The 12,534-nt window shown below is 40.9% G+C and overlaps 1 protein-coding gene across 6 annotated transcripts in view; it reads right to left on the bottom strand.

Annotated features, from left to right (window-relative positions):
- Positions 1-12,534, bottom strand: part of HS6ST2 (heparan sulfate 6-O-sulfotransferase 2) — a 307,830-nt gene that overhangs the window by 64,921 nt on the left and 230,375 nt on the right. For 4 of the 6 annotated variants that reach the window (XM_047716347.1, XM_047716348.1, XM_047716349.1 and 1 more), the window contains one exon: positions 10,142-10,174. The exons of the other annotated variants lie outside the window; for them this stretch is intronic. In XM_047716347.1, coding sequence (XP_047572303.1) covers positions 10,142-10,174 — 33 coding nt within the window. The remainder of the gene's footprint in view (positions 1-10,141; positions 10,175-12,534) is intronic. 6 annotated transcript variants of the gene reach the window in all.

The following is a 12,534-nucleotide window of genomic DNA, read 5'->3' as shown; positions in this document are numbered from 1 at the left end:
CGACTTTGCTAGCTCTCCTTTAGTGGGGACACACTGTTGCTTATAAACATTGTCTCTTTTCCCACACTCAAACCAACTGTATCTCATCCAAATGGTGTAATTAGCATTCTACAGATTTATTTGATCCAAAATGGCATAAATGAAATGTCACTTTAAATGAAGGGACTGAATTATAAGTTGTCATCATCAAATTTCACGTATTACAGACATATTACATAGTTTGGGACATCTCTAAATGTTTATTTTATGCCCCACTCCTAATGCTATGATAATGTTTGCCAACATAATAAAGTACATTTGCCAGTGATGACAAGGATTGGCCAGATTTAAAGAGAGTCAGGGAAATAGTGCTGTTGGTAGTTACAGATGCCTAAATGTTCATTGAAGGACAATACCCATTGTCCTAATCCTTCTGCTGCATTCAAAAACCACAAAAGGGCTCATGACTACTCAGCATAGTATACATTTCATCGGCACTCAGAAATATTACATTAATTACAGTGTAACCCTCATTTGGGGCCCAAATCATTATCAGTCAATTTGATCTTCTACTCTACTTATGAGACCTGGTTCCACATCATTTTTGATGATTCTGAAAACCACATACCCCACAAAGGACAAATTTTGTCCCCACTGAGTTTATTCCAAAGGCTACGCATTCTCCTTCTAATACTGCTTATTTCCTTCATAACACCGATCACAATCCGGACATTCTTTTCTGACTTCCTTGTTTGGGATGGTCTATAGCTACCACTAGACTGTAAGTTCCCCAAATTCTTAGCGCTAGGAATAGTGTTGGGTTATGGTAGAGGATCAATAAATAATACATCTCAAATGACAACTGAAATGATTGAATGGATTAGTCAATTAATTGTAAACCTTCAACCACAGTACAAAATAATCACCCAAGTTGAAGGTTCCCTCCTGGTGTCCCCAAATCTATTGAAGGCCATCACCTGTTTCCTCTGGTCTTGATATGATTCAGTGCCAACCAAACTACGATTGCACATTATGAAAAACCATGAACAAGAGTACTCATTGCCAAGATGGGAAACACCTCCTCCATGAGAAGAGGAAATCAGAGTTCTCGTGCTTTAGATTGTTGTAGGATGGAAGGTTGGGATGGGGACCGTCCCCTAGTTATTTTGCCTTCATTGCATTCAGATTAGTAATGGAATGCTCAGGTACACACATTAAACGTAGTTCATGTGGACTGAATTTCAAATCAGCCTCAGGAGTATTATTTTATTTATAAATATTTTACTAGCATTGTGAAAGAGACACTGAAGGTTCTCATATAAAAAGGAATCAATGAAGCTTGCGGAACTTTTCTGGTGGATGGTTTAATACTAGATTTTATGATCACTAAGTGTGAAATCACATGGCTCTTCAATGGGGTAGCGCTGTATCCTTTTCGGAGGGTCTTCACTGTACAGCTCCCATCCTCCCATCCTATTTCATTTTCTCACAGTTATCAGTAATTACTTTTTGGAGCTTTCTTAGTTTATTTCACTCTTATGAATTTCAGAAAATCTTCTGTGTTTCCTGTGGAACCAGAAAGTAACTCTCATTAACTAGTCAAGAAAGGCTATTTGTGCAAAAGAATATCACGGTAACCCCTTTCCTCTGCATAGGTTCAGAAAGGAGGCGATCATCTGAAAGGTGTGTGTGAGTCAGAAGATGGCTCTGGCCTAAGGCAAATCATGTCCATTTCTTCCCTGTAGCTTGTATTTCTTTTCATGCAAACAAGCTGCAGTGGGCTTAAGAGACTATTTTGCCTCATGCATCATCTGTGACGTTGTCAGGTCAATTCATATGAAAAAAAATGGTGGAAAGACTACGTACAGGCTCTTCATAAAGTCTTCTGTGCATTTCCATTTTAATACAGAAACAATCAGTAAAGGCCATTTAAAGGCCCATTTATGCCACTTTAGGATGACTCTGACATTCCATGGCTGTCCATGAACAGCCTTCTTTTAGGGCTCCTGACAAATGAACAAGAGTTCCCAGAGAAGGTAAACTGTGCCCTGTGGCGAGCAGAAATCCAGTCGGAAATTGTGGAAGCCGTGAGAAGAAAGACCAATGTGCTGTCAAATGCCATTTACACACTGTCTCTAGCATACCTACTGCCCAAAGTATGAAAGTTTGAAAAGTTTTCAAACCACATAAGGCCTTGATGAAGGCTCTTATAATTCCAGTGTCTGGCTGATGAGGCAATTCTGAGTGTCTAGAAAATCAATGGAGCAAATTGGACGATAAGCCAATGAAAGGGAAGGGACAGAGAGCCCCATGGTGACACAGTGACAGTCATTTTTTTTTTCTAGTGCAATTTTAGGATTTCGAAGAAGGGCCATTTGCCAAGTAGGAAATATTTCAACTCTGGAAGGGGAAAGAAATAATCTAGTAATTTCTAACTTGTGAAATAGTGTTCTCCATTTTATGTGCACATAAGATCTCCAGTGAAATGGAGCTATATTACAAATGCCCCAGAGAAGACATTGAGACCAAACTCATGGAAGATATTGCAGACAAAAAAAAAAAATCTAGAATAGTGAAATAGAAAGATAAGGCAGAGGCAAAAAATACACCTGGGAAAAGGATTTAAGGAACTGAGAATCTAAAATCAAAGACTTTTGCATCTTTCAATGGAGAATGAGCTCCAGCTGTAATCAAAAATGGGCATTAAAGCAATGGTGTATACGTTTGACTGTGGATCCCCAGCCTAGAGCCACAATCTTCCCTTCAGCATTTGTTTCCAGTGAATCTTGAGTCTTGGGCTCCATTTGCAATCCAGCCACTCTCTCCTCGATGGCACCGTCTTCTATCAGCTGACCCCAAACCCTCCAAAGCAAAACATGCTTTACCTATTGCTAAGGGATTTCACTCACCTTCATTGATATAGTTCTTTGAGAATAATGAATTACAAGTGCTGTGAACAGAAGTAGCACCAAAGATTAAACATCAGAAGGGAGCAAACAAGTAAGCAACCAGGAGCAGTTAGTATAGGCAACCGCCAGTCAAGGGGCCCGACAGGAGGCCATTGCCCTGGGCTCTTGTGTTGAGTCTGCCACTCACCGTGTGTACTTAGGTGAGTCCTTGTCTTGGTGGGCATCTGTTTCCTCGCCTGCACAACATTACGGCCTTTTAAATTGGAGCCATACGGGAACTCCCTCTTCACCTTTTTCCATAAGCCACTTTTCCTCTTCTACGTCCAAATCCTGTGACCGGAAATTATGCAGGCACTTCCTGGAGTTTCTAAGCCCTCTTGGATCCTCTTCTCCTTCACACTCCCTTGCCACAAAAATAAGAGCCAGCTTTTCTCTGGGGTTTTAAGAGACAGCACTCCCCGAATCGTGCTGTGTTCAGAACATGGCAGAGTGTTGGAATCAGAAGTGGAAGAGTGCCAACAGAGATGAGAGTTCCAAGAGTCCTTGTAATGGTGGTGACTTCATATCGGGTCTGCCTTCTCTGCAGCCACGCTTCCTGCTTCCCCATTTTCTCCCACAAAGTCCAGGGCAGAAGATGCAGGAAGGTGTGGGGAAGTCAGGGAAGGCAAACCTCCCAACTTGTACCTCAGTTCCTCACTGAGCCTCACCGAGGTGCCGGCAGAGATGGCCCAGTGATGGCTGGAAACATCCGAAGTGGCCCTCTAAGGGTTAACATGCTTTTCCTGGCACCTGACTCACTAGAGGGCAACACGTGTCATGTCATTTTGAAGACAATTTAACATGCCTTCCTTCATTTTAGTGGTATTTGGTTCTTTTTGAAGCTTTCCTGTGGGCAAGCTGAAAAGACAGTGAACTTTCAGATATTCACATTTAAGAAGCTGACAGTTGCGTCTGTGGTGTTAAATTGCTGCCCTAGCTGGCAGAGGTTAAAACAAGAAGCAGTGTTTTAACTTCTTGTGACATTTACAAGAATTATAAAGCTGCCTTTTGCTGGAAAACTTATGCTTAATCTAAGCAATTCTGATTATACTAGAAAATGTTCCTACACATCCACTTTACAAAATCACACAGAATGTTGGAAAGAAATTTTGGCCCGTGTCTCTGAAAACAACTAATTGTACCACTTTAGAGCTAGAACGAACGTTAGGGACCATAGACTTGGAACAGCGGTTTTAGAAACGAAAAAACAGACTCAGAGAGGAAGTCATCTGTCTCAGCTCATATAGACCATTTGTAGTGGTGAAGACTGGCACTTGGGTCTTCCTACTCCCAGTCCAGGGCTCTTCCCTCTGCAGAAGTGGACAAAAGCCAAATGCCACCATAATTACTAACTTTCAATTCTCGTGTTTTTCTTTTGACGGGTAGTTTGTCTGAGTAACAAAAAATGCCTTGAGTGATCAAGTGAAATATCGTTAAGGGAGTAATAAGCCCATTGACCTTCTATGACGGGGAGGAGGAACCTGTCAAATTCTAATGCTGACAAGGACGGAAAAAGTCTAATAAGAGGGTATATTGGGCAATATTTCAGAACTAGCTAAGGGAAGGTGGTCCCAAGGATAGAGTACCCAGAAACAGCAAAATCAGAATTAGTATCAAATCTACTATGAAATAGAGGAAACCAAAGGGCCCAGACAAAGTATTAGTAAGATCTGTACAAAATGGACATAGGCAAAGAGCAAAATTCACCCAGATCACTCCTTACCTATCCCATCATCATCCAACCACTTTGTTTTATTTTCTTCATGGCACTTATCTCTCTCTGAAATTAGCATATTCATTTACTTGTATACTTGTTTATTTTCAGTTTCCCTCCAACATACGTGTATATACCCCTTAAGAAACACAAGAACAGTGGGGCACCTGGGTAGCTTAGTCAGTTAAGTGTCCAACTCTTGATCTAAACTCAGGTGCTTGATTTTGGGATCATGAGTTCAAGCCCCACATTGAGCTCCATGCTGGGCATGGAGCCTACTTTAAAAGAAAGAAAGAAAGAAAGAAACACAAGAATAGGGACCTTGTCTGTCTTATTGTCCCCAGTGCCTAGACTAGTGCCTAAAACATGAAGTACTCAGCAGATGCATACTGAATGAATAAATATGATCAAGGTAAAAGAAGTCAGACTATGGTTGATACAAACGACAAGAACAAAGACATCCAAGACTATAAATTCAAGTATGGTTTTATTATTCTTACTTTCAATCACAAGGGAAGTATACCAATGTTTCTAACTACTTTAGGGCAAAAATAAAAAAATAACACTGGTCAATATATGCAGCATTATTATAAGAGTTTCCATGCCATGAGAGTCCCAAAGGCAAGAGGTGCTGATGTAATTCCCATAGCAAGAACTCTGGGGGCATCAGAGTAGGTTTTCAGGATTACAGATGCCACAAGGATCTTGGGAATTAAGAATGATCGTGAAGCAGACATTAAAATTGACAACTGGGACTAAGAATGCTTGGATTTAAGACTTGCAAACAAAAGGTCAAGCTAAATTTCAGAAGAGGAGACTGGGCTACACTGATGAAGGCCAAGATCTCACCCGCTGTCAGAGCCCATTACAATCTGGATGCTAAGATAGCCTCTGAAGACTCCATAGGGTGGTAACTCAACTGGAAGGATGTCAGTAATTTTGGGAATGGGGTCATCCTTCTTCAAAAGGAATACTGTTCCCTGTGCTGAAGCTACAAGCTGGCTCAGTAGTTGCTGTGAGAACAGCTCATTTATGAAGAATTCTACAAAGAATTACAAAGAATATGATACGAATTAACTGGAATTTGTCTATCCCTTTGCTCTAATTAAATTTTAGAGTTTGACACAATCATTCTTACTCTGGCCTGAAACACTGAAAGCCATCTAGAAATGTAAAACCCCGAAGTAATTCAATATTTACCAAATTTAAAGGAAGTAATCAATTCCTAATTTGAATTTATGCACGTTCTTTTCCCACTTTAGCATTGTCTTATTTCCCTTAAGTTCCTCTTTGGTCATTAAGATTGTCTGCAAGGTTATAGTCATCGAACAGTCTGTCACATGCTGCAGATAGTTCTAGACCAAATTCAACTCTCAGTGTACTTGCATATAACTAAAGAAAAACGTATTATGCAGTTAAGACAGATGCTTTATATGTTCTACATTCACAGTCCCATTGGTCCACAGACAGCATGGCCTCTACCACATATTCAATAAATACTTTCAGAATGAATCAAAGAAAAAAAATATCTACCCTCTGATAGAATTATGTTCACACATTCAAAAATCTTGGGCCCATCTGACCCAGCATGTGTGTACCTATCTAGGTATGCACGTGCTCTCCAAATTCCCACATGCTCATCCTTCGGGTTGAATACATTATCCTTCCTCCTGGCATGTGTGCCTGTGTAACAATACCCTGAAACAAGATTAACCATAAAAATCATCTCTAGAAAGATATTTTTAATTAACATTTCCCTCAAACATGCCAACCTTCCAGCACCTAAAAATTGAACTCAATCTTCATTAGGGAAGCTGTTCCCTTATCCCTAGAAAACATATACCTTTAAAGTTTCAGCTGCAGTTTACACCTCCAAGTTCATCGTAACAGAAAGACACAGTTACCTTGTCTCGCTTTCCCTGGAAAATGCATTTTGAACCACTTTCCTAACCTAGACTCCTTTCACATCTGCTGGAACTAATGTGCAGCCCTTCTTCCATGTTTTCGACTCTTACTGATTCTTGAAGCTAGATTCCCCCATCTGTATTCTTGAGTCAGGATGACAAAAGCCAGACTACACTTCAGCCTCCTAGGATATCCTGCCCTGGAGATGCTCAGCAGGCAATTGGAAATTGGAGTTAGCCTGGAGCTCCGGAACGAGTTAAGGACTGGAGAGGTCAATTTGGGAATCATTAGTGTAGAGGTGAAAGGTGAAGCCATGTGGGGAGATGAAGTTACCCAGAATGAGAACATAGCAAGAGAAGAGAAGCAGATCAATGACAGGACCTTGGAAATTGCTCCATTTAAACACGTGAGTGGGGAGGGAGAGGCTGTGTGAGTGTGTGTGTTTGTGTGTGTGTGCACGCGCATCTAAAAGAAATCCCAACAAAGGAAACTTAAGAAGCATTGAGAAGAAGAGAGGTGAACCAAGATAAATGATGAATGATTCTGAGCTAGAGAAGATGTGCAAAAACACCAGAAACTTCAAAGAGTTCAAGAAGACTGAGGCCACAGAAGAAGCCAGAAGATTTGGAAACATGGTGGTCAAAAATGACTGTTAGGAAAGCAGACTTCTGTTGTCGTTCTTGTGGACTTTGTGTGCCCACTTGCAGATGTGGTTAAGTGTATATGTGTGTACCCCCAAAGATTGTACTGTGTGTGCAAGACAACAGTGGTAATAACCACTACCACGTCCTGATGGCTTATAACCTGTCAGGAACAGTGCCAGGTGCTTGATAGGCCTGATCTCAACTTAATTTTTGCAACAAAGCTATAAAGTGATTACATTTTACATGTACAGAATCTGACTGCCCATGGAAGTTAAATAAGTTATGCAAGGTCACACTTGTGAGAAAGTGGCAGCGTCAGGACTGGACCGGGGGACAGACTGACTTTAAAGGCACTGGAGTGACACTTGCACCATGCTGACGTGAGCTGGGTCCTCTGTGCATGAGGAGGAAAGAACGGACAGTGGTTGACGGTCTCCCATTGCCAGGTGCTTTGACGTCCCTTCATACATATACTGTCAACACGATGGCTATGTTTAGGGTAACCTTATGGAGGCATATTTTTTAAAAATCTGATTCAGCTTTTTAGAAAAGAAGCTGAAGCCATAGGATTCTAAAGCATCCTGTTATCGTTTAAATGTATTTGCTATAATAGCTCCCAGTGGTTCAAACGTTAAAAAAAAAAAGTGGGGGGCATCATTGATTTGATGGTTGTTCCTGACATCGAAATGATTGACAATCCAACTCCTTTGAAAAGTGAAGGAATTTGACAGGTGGTCTAAAGGCCTCCTCCAGCCTCGAGCTTTTGTGATTCTCATGGGCGTGTCTCATGCCAATAATTTTAAAGATATGGAGTATGGAGTGTGGAATGGAATGTCAAGTGCAGCAGCAGAACTGGTTGGTACATCAGCACCCTTTTCTTCCTTAAATGCATAGAGGCTGACAGTTAAAATCTTATAAAAATCATCTTTGGTTGTTCGAACTGTTGATTGCTAATTTAAACAGACACTTGGAAACTCCACCACAGAATGATACACTGAAAATCCAGCCAAATCATTTGCTTACAAGCAACTGCAGACCTTATAATATGGCTGGCTGTAGGAAAAAGAGAGAGAGAGAGTGACACTCTGGCAATTAATGTTTTTGCTGTCTATAGAAAAACAAATGAGGTTCTGGTGTGAAACAATTAGTATCACTGTTAATTGTGCATGTGTGCAGCAGTAATACAAGACATTTGGGATGGCTTCCACTGATTGTTCCCTTCTTTCCCTGGATTACAGAATCCGTTCAGACAACTAAATAATAGCAAGCATTTATGCAAATTGTTAATTATGAGGCAGAGATCATCATAATCTTGTATATTTCTCAAACTGCATGTGCAGCGGGGATTACCAAATGAATCGTTACTTTATTATTTTACTAGTGGCTGAAAAATATCCTAGCCTTGCAAATGGTTTTCATGTATCATTCAGCCCACCAGCATTAAAAATGGCCCCAGTGACATTTACCAAAGCTGTTTCTTCTCCATCTCCCCATCTATACCTTTCTTCCTTTCTCATAAACAAAGAGTAGGCATCAATTGCTCTGACAATGACTTCTAGTCAAACTCATCAGAGCCATAATTAAAACAGAGCACATCAAGATTCACTCTGTGATACAGCAAAACCGGTAGAGATACGTGCTTCTATCATGCAGTAAATTTAAAAGCAAAATGAAAACAAAATTCTCAACATTTCCCCCATTAAAGCAATTCCTGGGATAATAGCCTGTATGTTATTGGCCATTATCTTAATGATCATCTACTCTCTGACTTTACAGATAAGGAAATCAAGGCTCAAAGCAGAGATGGGGCTTAAGCAGTCACCCCACTATAATCTTTAAATGCCCTCCCATACTCATATTGTATGACTAGGGGTCTATGTGGGTCTATACTATTTATCCCAAGGAACTGCAATCTGACCACGGAATTAAAGACTGAATTTACTATTCTCAGCTGTCGAATCCACCAAAGCCCTAATGAGAACATGGAAGCCCAGCTCCTGAAAGCCAAACTGGGCATTTAAGAAGTGGTGCATCAATTCTATCTGAATGAGAAGCAGCCCCTGGTGGAGGAATCCCAAGGCTACCACTTTTGCTCCCTAACCCTTTAGGCCAGTGAGTATTAGGATGGGAATTGGGTGGACTGGAAGAGAAAGCAAAGACAATGGTAAATATTTCTGGTGCCAACAAGCCTGTAATAGTCCAAATATAGCACTGCTGAGCATCATGATCTTAGAAACCTGCGTGCCAAACAACTAGTGCACACATTGACAAACTAGCTAAATGATTCTTGCTACCCTCTTCGGCCCTGGTTGCAATATGAGGGTACTGCAAAGGTGCTGTTCTGGAGTGTTCTCGAACATTTGTGTTCTACACCCCTGCAGTTAAGAACCTTTCTGTGTTTGATTAGAATTTGCTCTGCTGCAGAGTTATTGTCATAAAGGCCCCTCACCTCTGGGGTTACTCTACATTGCAAGGCTCCATATTTACACACTTTTAAAGCCCTGATGTTTTCAAATAATTGATTTTCCCTCGATGAAATGCTGACCTAGTTGTTCCCTAAACCACCAACCAGCCTAGTGACAGGCAGGCATGCCTGAAACACAGAGAAAAACACTTTGTCGATGGTGGCATGTTCTTCGCAAAAACTACTGTGTCATCCTATTTCAGCAAAGAGAAAAAGGAGCTAATGACCCACTGCCCGACTGTCTGGGGTGCTGGCCCTGAGCATGCATCCCACTTCTGCACTGGGTCAGCTTTACAGACCTGAGACTACATGCTGGGCTTGTTTCAGCTGATTTAAACTTAAAAAAAAAAAAAAAAGCCCAGGAAAGAATTTGTCCAAGCCAAAACCAACTATTCATTGTACTGAAATCAAACCAATAGTTGATTCTAAAGTCTGTTTATTCTACCTTACTGGGGTTCAGTTGAACTAAAAATACATTTTCACTTACCTTGCTGCATCTAGAATCTGAAAAATCCTCCACCTGTTAAAGGAACAGTAAAACCAGGTGCTAGCAAGAACTTGGTCAGAGAGGAGTTAAAATAATAAACATTTTCCATTTTGCTTTGCTAGTGTGTTATTTTTCCAGTTTCCCAAACCACAAGGAAACAACTCATGGATGGCTCCTCCACTTTGCTCCCTATTCGCTCCTCCCCAGGAGTGGGGGATTAGGAATCAGGGGGCTCAGATGGGCAAGACAGTGTGAGAGCCAGACCTCTGGTGGGCTATTGGCTGAAAATGATCTGTCACTAGGTCATGCTCGTTCCTTACCCTTTCCCTCAAGTGATGGCGATCTAAGTGAAACACAAAGGTCAATAAACCAAAAACCAAACAGAACCAAATGCTATGGCATCACTAACATGGAAAAGCCTGATGGAAAAGACCTAGGAGGAATTTCTGAGATTTTGTTGATATCATCAGTCATATATGAAACACAGATAGCCAAAGGAAAAGAATGATTAGACTTTGCTGACGCTCCTTGAAAAGATGAAAACTCAAAGTGCACACACAGTGATACATAAATCATCCCTCTAGTCCCTTTCCCCAAATGCAAGACATCCACCAAAGTAAGCAATGTTTCTCCATGCAAAAAAAAAAAAAAAAAAAAGTCTTAGCTGTTTTCTTAATATACATCTTAAGAGTTACAAAACGCTAATTCTATTACATGAATTTCTGATATTAGCAGGGAATGAGAATGTGTGCACAGGTCAATTGTTAATTTGAGGGTTCAAGTGGACTCAAATTAGCCTTTCATTGTGTATTAAGCCAGGACGAGGGATATCACAATGTAATAACACATTTGTGCCCAAAGTAAGTTATATAGCCTGTACATTTTCATGGGACAAGTGCTTCTTCACATCGGGTATGTCTGGATCCTCTAGAAGTAAGTTAAGGAAGACTTTTAATTGCTTGACCAGCAGCAGAGCCTTTGCCTCATTATTTGAGAAGCAGTGTAAGACTCTTAACATCAGTTCCTGGATAAGGCCCTCTTCCCTGGTTCTGTGAGTTGTTAAGACTATGGGAGAAGCTAATGTTATGAGAAACAAGTGATGTACTTGGTGAGCTTGACAAAAGCTCTGGTAGACAAGACACACCCATTAGCTGACTTACCATCCAGGGCCCAATGTGCTCTTCTTCCATTCCAGCCGCAAGAAAGAAGTAATCTAGAATGTTCTGACCTACCCCATGACCTAGTTTCCCTACACAGTGAAGAAAGGCTAGGACCTCTTTCCCTGCACTCAGCCTCATGAACAAAAAGTAACACAACTTTGGGTGAAAAATTAAAAAAAAAAAAAAAACAATGACAAAAAAAACCAAAAACCATAAAGCTGTATGTTGATTCTCAGTACTAGGAAATTCCAAAGTCAAATAGGTAGCACATTCCAGAACCATAATTTTCATTCTACTGCACTAATAGAAATCCTCAAATAATAGAAGTATGCACATAATTGATTTATATGGGAACTGGACCAAATTTAACTCTGATCAGGGCAACTATTATCTCTTGAGATTTTTAAAAAATTTCTATGTAAATTTCTCAACTGCCCATGAAAGTTTGCCTGATGATTGCACTGAGAAGACTTTTGGAAGTTCACTGCCTTACCTGAGAATCCAGGTTGCCAGAAGTGGAATATTCAAGGGTGATCCAGGAAGACGTTACAGGTGCATCAACCAGAAGGGTGGGCAGTCATCAGAAGTGAATCAAAGGTCATGGGGAGAAAAGGTGAAAAAAAAGGAAAAGCATACTGATTAGAAAAAAAAAAATGAATTAACTTTATGAACCCATTTTAAACTCACACATACACTCTTTGGGAATGTTCTTAAAGGGAATCTTTTGTTTATTTTTTAAAGATTTTATTTATTTATTTGACACAGAGGGAGAGAGAGAGAGAGAGGGAGGGAGAGAGATACAGTGAGTGCACAAGCAGGCAGAGCGGCAGGCAGAGGGAGAGGGAGAAGCAGGCTCCCCACTGAGCAAGGAGCCCTATGCGGGACTTAATCCCAGGATCCTGGGATCATGACCTGAGCCGAAGGCAGCCGCTTAACTGACTGAGTCACCCATGCGTTTGAAGGGAATCTTTTAAAAGGGCTCTTAAAAAAAAAAGATTGATTGATTTTAGAGAGAGAGAGGGAAGGAGAGAGAGAGCAGAGAGTGTGAGTGGGAGGAGGGGCAAAGGGAGAGGGAAAGAGGGAATCTCAAGCATACTATGCTAAGCATAAAGCCCAAGGCCCCAAGGCTCGATCCCAAGACCCTGAGATCAGGACTGGAGCCGAAATCCAGTCCGATGCTTAACTGACTGAGCCACGCAGGTGCCCCTAAAAGGGCTCTTTAAATAAAAAGAA

This window comes from Lutra lutra, chromosome X (assembly GCF_902655055.1).
Source record: "Lutra lutra chromosome X, mLutLut1.2, whole genome shotgun sequence".
NCBI lineage: Eukaryota > Metazoa > Chordata > Mammalia > Carnivora > Mustelidae > Lutra > Lutra lutra.
This window is presented reverse-complemented; position numbering and strand designations above follow the sequence as displayed.